Raw genomic sequence first — 15120 nt, 5'->3', positions numbered from 1 at the left:
GGACTAACAACTTAAACTTGAAGGGTTTTTTGGCCGCATATTCCCAGCTGCTAATAATGTTCCCGAAAGACGTCGGGGTCTTTTCACGGCATCTTTACAATTTTTGGCCTCAAAAATGGAGTGGCAGACAGGATGCAATATGCAGCGCGCCTTGATAAAAACGCCTTTAATACCAAGGACAACTGCTGCTCTTGTAAAGTGCCTTTGCCTGGAAGGTTTATTCTCCGTCTCTCTGCAAAGGTTATGTTTCAGATGCTGGAAGGCGAGCTTTAACATAACAGGAACAATAAGGATTGAATTACTTTTTATTCTACTGCCAAGAAACCGGCACTGTGCAAAAGTCTCGAGTCGTGTCTCATTACTTTATGTATTGCTTTTGAGAAGTCAGGTTGTCTTGCCAAGTCTTTCTGCAGCTTTCACTGAGATTTGCACCGATTCACTTCTGATACCCATATCTGAGGTTCCAGCCAACAGCGATCGATGCCGAAAAACAAACCTGAATTAACTTAAAAACAAAAATTGAATTACAAATTGACAACTCTGCACCAGTACATAATTAAATACACCAACAGTTTCACAAACTCGGTCAGACATGAAACGACAACTTTCAGTTGTTCAGTTAGGAGAATAAAAACCAAATACATAAACCGACAAAAATAAACTGCAACAAGCCTTCTGTCTTCTAGGAATAATATAAAATAAATCATAAAGCAAGACGTCGCTCAAAGCACATAGAATTAGACTGAATAGATCTGCTCTTACGGATCGGGATCAATGTCATTGATACCCAATCTAGAACCATTTTCTATATCGGAACCGATAGATATTAAAACTGGACCGGTGCATGTCCAGTTTTACGTTTGTGTTTAGGGGTCGTTGGCTAAACACAACACTGTAACCGACTGTTGACTGTCACCCAAACTGGGGGATAAATCTGTGTCGACATGCAGGTTACTTTTCAAAAAGTAAGTTTAAAAAACTTGTAAGTCTTAAGAAATGGACAGATTTCCAAGAAACAACCAACCGATAAAGTCCAGGTAGAGTCTAGAAAGACCGAGACCAACATTGTAGACATTAGCAGTTCAGTATTAGCTTTTGGTATGTTAGCATAGCACTTTAGCATTAGCAGAACTGATGTTTACGTTTTGAGCTTTAGGGTTAGAAAACTAACTTCTCAGTTAGAGATGCTCACAAAACGGCATTTCTAACTAGAAAGTGACTTCCTTTAATTTTTTCTAAGCTTTGCTACCGACTGAGAGGAAGCATGGATGTTAAAGCATTGACTTTTGAAAAATGAGAAATTGTGAACAATTCAAGCTATTGATGAATGTTTATTTTCTAAATTAGCGAACATATCCGAGTCTTTTCTTAAGCCGTGTGATAGATTTCTGTCTTCTCAGAACAACACTGATGTGAACAAGCTTCCCAAAAATAAAAAAACACACAAACAGCCGTGAAAAGCAGGAGCTATAAATGTTAACAGGCCTCCATATTTAGGAATGAAGAAAGTGTTAAAGCAGGAATGAGGAGCAGCAGAGAGGATTTCAGGGTCAGCGTCAGAAGTTAGGAGCTACAGGAGCTAAACTGGGAAAGGTTAGCTTGGCGCTGCGCAGACATCAGAGGAGCCTGGCAGGAGAAATGCAGCGGGTTACAGCGAAGGGACAGGTTCGGGATTGAAGCAAAGATCAGACGCTCCAGAAAACTGAGCCACAGCAGCTTCAGCTTCAGGCTTACTGTTCGAATCGGATGTTTCGCAGGTCTCCGTTATTGATACGGATGATGCAGTCGTTCTCCTGGAAAAGGCCCTGGTGCTCGGCCTTCCCTCCCCTCTCCAGACGCTTGACCAACAAGCCAAGAGTCCTGAAAGGTTCGAAAGCTCATGTCAAACAGATTCAACACAAAATAAAACGAGTTTGACGAGTGAAGAAACAAAATGATCATCTAAACTTAGGCTTGTGTGTCGCAGAGCGTCTCCCTCCCCGCTCAGCTCCTTCAGACTAGCCAGCAGCAATTAGCAAACAGCTGGTGGAAATGCTGAGTTTAATGAAGGAGCTGCTTCTCAGTGAAACGCTGGTAAAAACGTTGTTAAAGGGTTAATGTGATGACTCCCTGAAGGTGGAGTTTCAGAAAGAGAAATGTTTTTAAAGAGACAGAGGCCCTTTTTCAAGGCGTTAAATTAGGAAGTAAAATTTAAGTCATTTTTTAAAATATATGCAGCTCTGGAAAAATCAAGAGACCACTTAAAATGATCAGTTTCTCTGATTTTACTTAAATGTTTGAGTGAAATGAACATTTTTCTTTTATTCCATGAACTACTGACAACATGTCTATGAAATTACAAGCAAAAATGTAGTTTTTATTTGCAGAAAATGAGAAATGGGCAAAATAAGGAAAAGATGCAGGGCTTTCAGACCTCAAATAATGCAAAGAAAATAAATTCATATTCATTTAGAAACAACAAAACTAATATTTTAGTCAGAAATCAATATTTGGTGGAATAACCAGGAGGCTTTCAATGCAGTGGGCTCTTAGCTGTTTACATGTATATATAAATAAGAAGCTTTTGTTTATAACAACTGATGGTAACATAGTTACTTTATTGTGATATAAAATGCCACTTTGAAGGTCCTTATTTAGCTGCTTTATCCCCTTTCACACAGTAAGGGTGTACTTAGTTTTTTCCCAGTTAGGCTTTATGTTTAATAAATAATCAGTTTGGATGCTTTGTAAGTTTCAGGTTGGGTTTGGATGACAGCAGAACATGGATTATTGCTTTAATGCGTAAATTAGATCTTATAAAAATGAGGATGTTATTTAAAGCTCTTTGGTTTTTGCTTCATTCTGCAGGTATTGAGAGAAACATGTCCGTCTCATCAGGGGAGGCTGTGTTTGCAGCTCTGCTGACAGTTTGCATGTTCAGGTTCCTCTGCTGAGTTTCTAGGTGCTTCAACCCCCTGAACGTCATTAAGGCTCGGGGAAAAGTCGCACAAAGGGACCCACGCTGAGCCGACAGAGGAAAACGGTTTACGCCCAGAGGCGAACTCCACCTGAAAGGATTACTGACCGGCAGCTCAGGAGGAAAGTCAGCCTCACACAGATAATCACTCCTTCTTCTTTACTATTATTTTCTTGAGGCAGCGTGAGCTCCTGCGTAAATTAGGTTGATTTCAATGTAAGACGAAAAGTTCTGGAGTTTGAAAAAGTAGAGAATTTTTTTTTTTGATTGAATCACAGTAAAAGAAAAAAAAACAATATGATTTGCAGAAGAGGAGGAGAAGCCATTCCTCTGATGAAAGTCGGGCTTCTTAATCTTACTGCAACGCTCGAAATGACGTTTGTCCCAATAAAAAGAAAAGTGCATTATAAATTTGCTTTTAGGCTGATGAAGCTGGGAGTTGGAGGGAAAGGGGATGTTATGCTTCGGTTCTGAAGAGTTTTTCTGAGTTTATGGGGCAGATTCATGCTTTTATGGTTTATGAGGGATGCACTGGAAAAACATAAAATGTTACAGGTAATTTTGGTCCAGTTTCTAATGCAAATGCCTTAGTTCACTTGAAATAAGACAACCCAGCTCACAAGTAACTCGTTTAAAGTCATAAAATGGTAAATTATTTCACATCAGTTTGGAAAAATGTCTTATTAGTAAAATAATCTGTCAGTGGAACTAGCACATTTAAAAAAAAGATCTATATTAAGGAATTATCGACTTAAACCAAGCTCCTGTATCCTGCTGAAAAGGTAATTTTGTCTCATTTCAGGTGTATAACGACTAGAAATGAGATTAAAAGTATTTTTTAGATTTTGTGTTTCTGGAATATGGAGCTCAAAAGCTTTTTCTGTCCGTTAAACATCTGGAAATGTAAATTTTTCATCTCAGATTCCAGAGTTTTCTTTGCTGCACTGGAATCCTGCTTGTATCTAAACCAGATGCTGAATTCAGCTTTTCTCCATGTGTGTTTGCACGGAGCTGAATGTTGTGAACGCAGCTTCGCAACAACACATTGAACAGCAGCCATGTTGGAATCCGACGGCCGTTTGAAAACAAAAACCAGCCTGATGGAAAATCGGAAACTGGGAAATGGTTTCACGATGCTAAAGCTGGAAAATGAGTGTGTGTGTGTGTGTGTTTCATACGGGTGGATTCAGGTTTGAAGGAGTAATGGGGCATCCGAGAGGAATGCCTGTTGTGCATGTATATTTGGGTCTGATGTGATCCAGAACAGATTATATTTCCAGAAGGAAATCTTGTTTTAGTAAATCACCAAACTTGTGCTGAGAGAAGTGAGGAGGGGTTTTAATGATTAGAAGACATAACAGCTTTATGTCTTCTATAAATATGGAGTGTTTTTGTGCAGGTTTTGGTCACTCGGAGCCCTTTGGTCATTTTTACCTGCGGTCCCTGCCACTGAAAGGCACCACGTGGATCCCCAGAGGCCCCCCGTCGTTCGACACCTCCACCAGTTTCACAATGTCTCTGGGAGACGCAAAGGTGGCGGAGGGGAAGAGGAGGCAGCATGTGGGTAAAACAAAATAAAAACAAGAAATAAGGCAAAAATAAACATGCAACAAAAAGGCTCCATGTTAATTCAACCCCCATTTTACACCTTTAGTTGCTCCATTTCATCCTAACCTGCTTTTATTTTGTGCAATGGAGAATTAAGGCCACATTAAGCAAATAAAATAATAAAATTACAAGAATAAAGTAGAAATAATACCAGAATAAAGTTGCAGTATTACAAGAATAAAGTCGTAATATAACGACTTAATATAATTATTTTCATAATACTGTGACTTTATTACCAAAATATTACTTTAATCTCATATTAGGACTTTATTCTCATTCTTGCACAGCTTTATTTTCATAAAATTATGACTTTATTCTTATAATACTATGATTTCTGATTCTCATCATATTGTGACTGTTTTCATAATTTTGTTATTTTTGTTTAATAAGGCCCTAACACGTCGAAAATGAAACAAACTCATCGTGTGGATTTAACCATTAATTATCTCTCTGTGTTTGTTCAGGTTATTTTCTAATGGTTTTATATTCATCCAACTGTAGTTCTGGTCCACATTAGTTAGTTACGATCAAAACAAAATATCCATAAGAACCTTTTAATGTGATTATCGGAGTTACAACAAAGCTTTGTTTTGTTTTTTTATAACTCATCAGGTTTGGATTCACTGCACTTAAATGAAATGGGAAAATGTTAGGAAAGCATCAAGTGAACAAACAGACAAATTAACCGAGTCCTGGTCATTTCATCTTTTCATCCATTTCATAATTTTGCAGCTTCAGGTTCTTCAAATCCAGAAAAACATTTCTAGAACTTTACCTTCTTTGACAACTGAGGACTTGAGCAACAATCTAAATCTGCTGTCAGGATCTGTGACTAAAGGTTTCTGGTTTGATCAGAATAAAACTGAAGGGGTGAATTAACAAAGAGCCTAATTAAATATGAAAATATGTTGCAAAGGTGACAAACGACAAAAACTTCAAATAAATCATGATGGAGGAAAAAAAAAAACAATTTTTAAGACCAAAACCCAACACGTGCCGCAACGTAGTGAATAAAATAATGTTCATTTCTTTATATTTTTCTCCTTCGTGGAGATTTTTAATGTGGTCTTCCTGATACTTCGGGTGGTTTTTTCACCCATTTTAGATGCTATTTTTAAGCAAGAAAATATGTTTGTGGTGAAGCACAAGCACTAGACTGGAAATTTCACAAAAACCTGGAGTAGAAAATATGATCAGTCGTCAAATTATTGCAGAACAAAAACAATAAAAACACAAACAAAGCAGGACTTTTGAAAACAAACCTTGTCGAATTGATCCTGGGGAGTAAAAATGAGTTCCCTCAGGATAAATGTAACTTCCTCTGCTGAAAGAAAAGTCGTAAAAACTTCCTGACAGGATGTGGGATCAACTCATCGGCTTGTTTTCACTCCATGTCGATGAAGTTTGGGCCGACTGGCTGCTTTTATCAGCACTTTTATTGTCATTTAGTCTAATTTTCGCAATAACAGAAGATAAAAAAACACCACAAGGCAGCAAACAAGATGCAGAACAGAAGATGCTTTTATTTTGGAAGCAAGAAGCAGGAAATGAAGGAGAAAAAGAGCAAAAAGACGCAGTTTATCCTTCTGCGACCTGCACAGGATGCCACGGCTTTTAGGAGAGGATAAACGATGCCAGCGACTTTGACCCTTTAAGTCACAGTGTCAAACTAAAGGTCCAGGGGCCAAATCCGGCCCGCCGTAAAGCTTTATGTGGCCCAGAAGGGAACAGAACCTTGAAAATAACTATAGGAAGATAAACAATATTTTATCAATCAAATGAAAGCAGTTTTCAATGGAAGAAGGTTAGGACCACAGAAGAAACTTTTACAACTTTTCTTAGGATTTTTACTTTTTTTCAAGGAATTTTGATCTTTTTCTCAGCATTTACCAAAATTATTCTGACTTTAATCGTCTAAGATGAAAATTTGAAATTTTGAGAAAGAAAGAGGAATCATTTAAGAGAATAAAAATGTTGAGAATTCTTCAAGTTTACCAGAATTATTCCAATTCTGAATTTCAGCAGAATTATTCTGATCAAAACTCAGAAAAAAAAAAAAAATTCTGGAGGGAAAAAAATACATTTCGAGAGAAAAAGTGAAAATGTTGACATTTTCTCAGAAGTCTGACTTTTGATCTCAGACGATTAATGCCAAAATGGTTTACTTTTTCAGTGGCAGTAATCTTCTTCCATAGTTTCATATGTATTCTGCCAAATTACATCAGTGTGACCTGATGTTCAACGGTATTTAACTTGAAGTGCAAAGGCGGCTATTTACTCAAATGTTAGAGGTTTGTTAATTGGTTTTATGGATACCTGCCCTTTAAGGACACCCATAATCTGCTTTAAATATAAAAACCCACCTCAATGGGTCTAGGTGTGTTTTTCCCCTCTCTCAGCTGTTTTCTTGGCTGTGAAACATGCACACTCTGGCATATTTTAAAAGCCGTCCCATCTAATCCGCTCGCAGCTTAGATGCGACGGCTGTGATTAGCTCGGGGAGAAAAAGGCCCCCTTGTTGACAGCTAAGAAGGCGGGAGGAAGCCAGACTCTCAGTGAAATCACAGGAATAATAACACCATACCTGCATATTAAGCTGGAGGCATGCGACGGAGCAAAATAACAAAACAAAGCACAGTTGTTAATAACAGGAGCAGAACAGGTTAGCGCGTGGGCGAGCTCTGACGGCGAGATGAGGATCATTCTGCTCCCACAAAAGATAATTATGTAAATCAGGGAGCGGGCTTTAAAGTGAGATTTTGCACAAACAAACCCGGACTGCGACACAGAACCTGCTGCACACACGGTTAAGTGTCGAAAAGAGAAGACAAACTTATTCATCCTGCACAGGAAACGCTGTAAAAACAAGCTGCTGATGAATTATCAGAGGGAGAACATTAAAAAACATGCGTTTTATCTTTGGTTTAATAAACCAAACACCATTTCCGACTCCATTTTAGTTTTGGACTTAAACAAGTAAAACTACATTTTGAGATAAGAGTTCAATAGTGAAAATGTTGTTTTTCAATAGAATAGCAGTGTAAAATCTGCCTTGAAACTAATTTAAATTCAGCAGAAAGGTCACCTCACTCAAGCGTTTCCCTTCGGATAGCAAACAAGAGGGAAGTGCAAACAGGAAGGCTAATTAATAAACCCGACTTGGCTGACTTACTCCAGAGATCTGACGGGGGTGTGCTCCATGCAGGAGTCGGCTCGGCCAACCGGCTCGATTCGCCCGTTCTCATCCTCCCTGCTCTCCTCCTCCTGCAAGACAAAACAACCGAGGTTGGAGAGAAAGAAGACCGACCTCTGCTGCATGCCGAGTTTTCCTTCATATGTCTGAGGATTGCCTCAGATTAAAGCGATTAATAACGGCGGTGAGTCATCCTGACATGGTGTTATGAATCTGTGCGGTTCCAGCAGATTTAGCTTTACAACTTCTGGCAACAGGCAGCTGTCCTTGGCAGCTTCCTGCTACAAATTAGCTTTTATTAGCCGATTCTGCTGCCGTTTGTTTGTTTCTTCTGGAAAGAACAGTCAACAAAATAAAATCTCAGATTTTTTTCACGCAGATTCAACTTTAATTGACTTTTTTTCCCAGCTTACTTTTCTAAAACAGAAATATCAAATAGAAGAAGACATATTCAAAAAGCGGCTTTAATTTCAATCGTTCCTTTTGGGAGTGACGGAGCATTAGTGCCAGATATTTTACTTAATTAAAAGAGTATAATCACACCACCAGCAGAAAAAAATATGCAATTTTACTACAAGAATGTCTTAAAATTATGAGGAAGAAAAGCAGCTTTAATATTAACAAAAATAAAAGCTTGGATAGTTTATTTTTTGTTGAGTTTTGCATGGGAGTTCTCATATAAACTTACAACTTTGTCATATTAGTTCAATTATCATAAGATTTTATTTTCATATTAGTTCGATTGTGTTCTTGTAACATTACGACTTAATTGTCGTATCACTTTGACTGCATTCCTCAAATATTATAACTTTATTCTAGTAGTAAAAATAGAAAAGAATCAGCCAATAAAATTAATGGAAGCTGTAAAAGAAACTTAACAAGAAACCCAACGAGCGCGTTGGTGAAAAAAAGTCCAGATTAATCAATAAAATGTATCGATTAATCGCCCTGTCCCAGTTAACTGAGCCATGTTTCTGTAATCCAGTTTTTTATGGTTTCTGGCTCCAGCTTTAGGTTCGACTTCACCTTGAGAAAAGCATCTAAATGCTGGATACAGACCAAACAGACGGTGGAGTGATGGATTCCGCGTGAGATTCTGGGAATAAATCGGGAGAATCAGGAATGTTGCATCACAGACTGGAGGAAAAAATATTCAACAGATAAGGGTCAGTGGAGGGTCGGGCGTTTTTACTACTCATCCATTCATTCCTGCGTTTGTCCTTCTGTTCTTGTGCTAAACTAAACTCAGGTAATTTATATGGCAATAATTTAAATGGATTTCTTCCTGCTGAATCAAGTGTTTGCGTGATAGGAGAAATGTTCCCCGATTTCAAAACTGCGGCTTGTAGTTCCAGTTTCCAATGTACCAGCTGAAACTCCAGCTCTACGTTAAAACCCTGAAACCTTTGATTAAGAACAAGCGGTCCATGTGGAGGACGTTGTGAATCGTTCATAGTTGTTTAGTTTCATCGGTTTGTATACAGATTCTGGGGCCACAGTCTGTGTTTTCTGTTACCCTGAAGAAAAAGACACACATTCATCTGCTTGATGTGCATCTTGTTTGATTCTGTGTTAAACTTTTTGAATATTAATTAAACAGAATGAAATTTAAATGCAGTTTAATGTGTCATTGTAAAATCTGACGGGTAGACATGGAATTTCCTTGAAGCAGCGTCAAAATGACACAATGAGAGAATCGAACGCCATGACTGATCCCACCTAAACCTGTCGCAACAAGCAATACATCAATTAAACACATGATAAACTAAAATGAGCTCGGTAATTTCCATTTTTCTCTCTCTTTCTACCAAAAACTGGTCGACAAAAGTCTTCAGTCTGTTTTGGTCTCAACTATGCAGGCTTCATAATTCATATTATTTGTTGCGTCTGTTGTTTTATTTATTTATTTTGGACACTTAAAACGTTTAACATCCAGTGTTAAATGTTCATTAGAATTTAGAATGTAATTTTGCATTATTATTATTACCATTAATAATAATAATATCATTTATCGCAATTTATCGTCCAGGAAAATTAGCTACGTCGGCAGGCCTGGTCCTACCTTCACTGGTCAACAAGTCAGAATCTCTGAATGCTTCGTCTGGAGAACAACTTGGTGAATTACTGCCCCCTAGAGTTCGCAGTATGCTATTGCTAGGATAAATACAACCTTAAGTCAGATTTCTTCTCCATGTTGCCTCCAGTCATCCTTCTAAACGCGTTAAAATCCTCAAACCCAGAAACGAAGCTGAGTGTCAAACCTGCAGACGCCAGGAGCTGCAGACTGGAGGAGGTCCTCCTAGCGTATAAAAATACATGCCCTTCAAACGGTCTACCGTCTTCAGACTCGCATCGCCTTTGTTCTCCTCACCCGTCACACTGTGTGTATATGTTTGAACAGTTGAGTTGAGCGCGCACACACACACACACTCAGAGGGCACCGTGAGAGTAGAAAAACGAGAAGCAGGAAAAAAAAGGTCATTAAAATTTCAGGGCGACACCGGAGAGGAGAGACGAGCAGCAGCAGCGGCGGCGGCTCAGACCTCCCCGGCAACTGGCCTCATCAGTATGAAAATGAGCCTGCCGTTACCGTGGCTGCCGTACGGTTGCCATGACACTTTGGTTGCCTGGAGGACATGCCGCTGCAGGGCGGTGGATGAATGCGGGCATGTGTGTCGAACAGGGTGCAAGGACTTTTGACTGGGAGGAGAAAAACTGAGGCGATGTCTCAGGATCCAGACATTTAAGTGTTTATTGGATGAAAAACATGCAAATATCTGTAGTTTATAGCTGCTTTAAATTCAGATTTGACCTTTCTTGGATGTTCTAGATTGAATATTCGCATTATTTTGACTTTTTCAGAGTCTTCACCTAACGTAATAGTATTGAAACGGTATAATCTTCATAAGCAAAACTCCAGAGATCTGTCCTATTCAGTGTCTCCAAAAAGATGCAAATCTGACATAATTAGTAAAGTTTTCTTTAATAATCAAGAAAACTTTAAGGAGTAACAATAGGCTATGGTCTTGAACTTCAAGTGACTTAAATGGGATTTTGTTTGTACTCATGTACTTATTGCGATTTATTATGCTGCCATTAAAAATTGCCAAACTCTTTTTTGTTATTGCAACAATGACAAAAAATATTATTCTAAAAAACTATGAAGCCAGTTTAAAGCCAAATGAGTAATAATTTGGATTTTCTTTCTCCAACCCTGCTGTGTAAAACTAAATTAATCTTTCAATGCAGTAACATAACTCTCTATGAAAATATTGGTAAATTCAGCCTGGAAATGCATCATTTTAGTTGCAGCACTTAGTGTGCTATAAAGTTTCACGTGGTTGGAGCGAAACGGATCTGCAGAAAGACACAGATCTTCTTTCTAGATCCTCCAGCATCGTCGTTTTTCTCTTCCTTTCAGTTTATTCTGCAGATTTTTTAAACCGGGTTTAGTTCTGGAAACGTTAAGGCAAAGAAAAAGCTTGATGTTGTGTCTGGTTTGGTGTCTCTGTTGATTTGAGACACGTTTTGGATTATTATCCTGCAGAAACACCTCATTTTTCACTGCAAGAACAAAATCCTACCAAGTATTGTTGTCCATTTTGAAGTGCAAATAACAGTACAGTTGAAATAATACATGCTTGTTCTAATAATTCCTTAATATTGATGAAAAAGTTTCATTGGGAGATTATTTCACATATGACAAGATATTTTCCCCCTGTTAAAAGTTAAATAGTTTTTCATCAATGTTAAGGATTTATTTTTCTAAAACAAGCTCTTCTATTTTGCTGAAAAGGTACTTAAAAGTTTAATTTGTCTTATTTCAATCGTACAGAGATATTTTCAGTAGAAACTACACAAAAATACTGTAAGATTTTGTGTTTCTGAAGTGTTGAGCCATTTTCCAATTACTGGCAAATACCAGGAATTTTATCTAAAATTTTGTGGTATTTGTGTTTTTAAATCTAAAAAGAAAAAAATATTCAACTATATAGTTTCTCAACTTGTCTAATGGATAAAATTAAACCTAAAAAAGTATATTTCTTACCCAAAGTGGGGTTGATGTCGCCGATAAAGGGAGGAATTAAAGGTTGTAAACTTTACTATAGATATTAGTTTTGATTCTAGTGAATGTGTATTGGATCGGTATCGGCCGATACTGAACCTCAGATATCTGTATCGGTATCGGAAATGAAAATAGTGGATAATATCTGTGCTGGAAAGACGTACATCTACCTAATTTAGATGTTTTTCTTTGTCCGCTACTGCAATTAAACAATCTTTACAGGGGATGCCAAGCAGTGTGGCAGATGCTGAGTTTTAATCCAGAAAGGGAATGAGGCAAAAACTGCTGCTGATTCAGGGTAATTCTAGGTTTTAAGTTGCTTTGTTGCTGACAGACTCCTGAGTTTAGCAGCTGTGAATGACGAATGGAACGATAAACTCCAACTTCTGGCTGAAAATCCAGCTGGAGACACTCGGAGAGACACGCCGCCATCAGGACGATGCCCACTCCTGAGGCAGATTGATGGCCGCTTTAATAATTCAGGGTTAATGGCGAGCAGGCAGGCAGGCAGGCAGGCAGGCAGGTAGGCCGGGCTACGAGTGTTTTCCAGCCGAGTCATTGTTTGTTTCCTGGATGTGCATGGGGAAGAAGGCAGAGCCGGGGGCTCATTAAAGATTAATGGGAGATCCATCGGGGCCTGTCCTTTCTCTCAGAGTAAATGAAGTGGTTCTGTGGACCTAAGGAAGAGACTCGGCGCAGTAATGAAGTGCTACCTGCTCCTCCTTTTCTTGCTACTTTCATCTTGCATGTGGATGCAAGCAAACGCATCCAGCTCTCTGAAAAACAAACAGGTGTAAAACATCACTTAGTTCCTTGATTGGGAACTAATGGGAATAATAAGTATTCCTTTCCTCAGACTCCACTGGGAATAATGGGAATCAGGTCTTTGAAATGGTTGAAAATACTGGACTAATCCCAGATTAATGTATTATACAAGTTCCCCCAAAGAGGAGTTGGTGGCAGGAAGGATCTCCTGTAGCAGTCTGTGTTACAGCGGCTCTGACAAAGCCTCTGACTGAGGCTGTTGTCTAGCAGTCTGATGAAGAGGATGATCATGGTTTTGGCTGATATTGGGTGAATAAGAACCCCATAAAAGAAAATAAAAATAAATGTATTTTTAGATTGGACTATATGTTAATTATTAAGGCATTTATTTAATTTATTTCATAACTGGTGGAAAAACATCACATAACTTCACAAAATAAAATTATGAAATAGAGTATTTGCTATTAACATATTTTTTTATATACATTTCTAAATGATGAAAAAATAAAAGTCTCTGAAATATGTAAAGTAGTTTTGCAACACCATTATGACAATTTAAAAAATAAATAAATTCAGTTGTGATTGACAAAATAAGCTCCGCATTTGAACAAACAAATTTGTATGTAGTTTTTATTTCATGGGGCATATATTTATTTGACAGAGTATTTATCAATTATTTATATTTTTTATTTCATAAAACGAAACTTTAAAAAACTTAAATCCCATTATGAAATAAATAAAACTGTGACCAACTAGGCTCCTACATAAAAAAAAACTTATTTTATTTTGACATTTTTTTATGAAGTATTTATTAATTTATTCATTTAATTTTCAATAAAACTCTCTCCCCATTTAACATCAGTGTGACCGATTACCTTAGATTTTGGAGAAAAAGCTGCAATCCCTCCAGATCCACTCAAGAACTTTAAAAGTTTATATGAAATACGTTCTGCTCAGAAAGAGAGAGTAAACACCGGTGTTTGGGTCAGAGAGTGTTTGACCCTTTCACAGAAAGCAACAAGAAACGACGACTCAAACACTCAACTCCCTGCAGGTGAGCACTTTGCTGATCTGACAGGAGTCTTTACATTTCCACTCAACCCTTATAGGAAGCACTCAAAGCTCATCAAAAGCTCCCTGAGTGGACGATAAAACATCGCCGCGCAAAACTCTAATTATTGGGAAAATCCTGAAAGTAAGAAAAACCCAGAAGATGTCAGCCTCAAAGCAGCCAGTAATTAATTTAAAGCCAGGAGTTTCATTCATCCATAGGTGAGTGTTACGGTTTTTATTTAGAAATATCTTTGAAGGACCAAACAAACAAGGTCGGCCTCATAACGTTTAAATCACGGTGAATCTTCCCACGACGTTTGACAGATGTCGATTCTCGACTCGCCGCAGGACCGCAGCGCATCATTAACAGCAAGCGCTCCGATCCCTGCGCTAATTCAATTAGTCTCTCCGGAAGACAGTTTGATAATGAGATCCAGATGAGCGGACGGCGTCGTCAATAACCTGAGGATTCACTGAGCCGAGGGGGCATCTTCAGGGATTTCCCACACAGAGCAGCGTTTTCTGTTCGGGTTTGAAGGCTCAGCACTCTCTGTTCTCCAAAAGAGTTTACTATTCCTCTACGTTTTTACATTTGTAGGTTTCAAATGTTGGTCGCTTTGGAATATAGTGACTGAATTCATAATAAATTATAGCATGGCTCATCGTGTAACGAAGAAAAACGAGTTTGCTTCTGTAGTTCGTTGACAGACTACAAGTGAATGCTGCCACCAGTTCTGCGTTTTCATTGAAATGTCCGCAAAACTTTGCCAATATTCTGCTAATGGTGAAAAAAAAACACAAGTTCGCAATTGCAGTGTTTCCATTAATTAAGAAATTAAATTAAAATCCCGCACGAACAAGTTTGTTCACACGGTAAGTCATTAACCATGTCTTCTTCGTCGTCTTCATGGTTTGAACCAGTAGAAACATCCGGTTGTTGATCATGTGTTTCCTTTGCAGTTTTACAAACCAATTTTTATACGGCATGAAAAAATCCCACAGCATCCTTCCGCCAAAAACCTTTTATCAAAAAACAAGAGTTTTATCAAAACTGGCATGCTTCCATTATTTATGCAACTTTTATAAAAACAGATTTTTTTACACATTTGTTGAAACACAGCTTGGTAAGAAACAGATAATCTATGAAAAAAGTAAATAATACAAAACTGAGCACCTCCGCCTTCATCCAGTGCTAACAAACAACCAATCAGAAACAGAAGCGGGGCCTTTTCGCTGTCAATCATGCATGTGTGACATTCCACAACATCTCTGCAGACCCCAAACATACTGGACACAAACTGTTCGGACTTTTACTATAAGGTCTGCTCTACAAGGCAAGGCTTTTAAAAACAGTCACCACAAAGAAAGTTATTTATTTATTGTGCTTTCTACCGTTTATATTTCAGGCTGAATTTCATCAATAAAAAGGTTCCAACCTTTAAACATGTTGCGCGTCACCCTGGATTAAACTATTTTTGC

At 38.1% G+C, this 15120-nt stretch overlaps 1 protein-coding gene across 8 annotated transcripts in view; it reads right to left on the bottom strand.

Annotated features, from left to right (window-relative positions):
• The window catches only part of pard3ab (par-3 family cell polarity regulator alpha, b), a 151361-nt gene extending 141141 nt beyond the window's left edge, over positions 1-10220 (bottom strand). For 2 of the 8 annotated variants that reach the window (XM_015051495.1, XM_015051494.1), the window contains exons 1-4: positions 10019-10218; positions 7737-7828; positions 4391-4474; positions 1735-1860 (exon numbers count right to left, since the gene is read on the bottom strand). In XM_015051495.1, coding sequence (XP_014906981.1) covers positions 1735-1860; positions 4391-4474; positions 7737-7828; positions 10019-10075 — 359 coding nt within the window. In that variant the 5' untranslated portion in view covers positions 10076-10218. Of the gene's footprint in view, positions 1-1734; positions 1861-4390; positions 4475-7736; positions 7829-10018 lie in introns of all 8 variants that reach the window. The other 6 variants (XM_015051500.1, XM_015051499.1, XM_015051492.1 and 3 more) reach the window with 6 other exon arrangements.
• Between the last annotated feature and the right edge of the window lie 4900 nt (positions 10221-15120).

Source organism: Poecilia latipinna, unplaced genomic scaffold (assembly GCF_001443285.1).
Source record: "Poecilia latipinna isolate Pla-1442-1.1 unplaced genomic scaffold, P_latipinna-1.0 Scaffold1048, whole genome shotgun sequence".
Lineage (NCBI taxonomy): Eukaryota > Metazoa > Chordata > Actinopteri > Cyprinodontiformes > Poeciliidae > Poecilia > Poecilia latipinna.
Note: the sequence above shows the minus strand (reverse complement) of the source record. Positions and strands in the feature narration are given on the sequence as shown.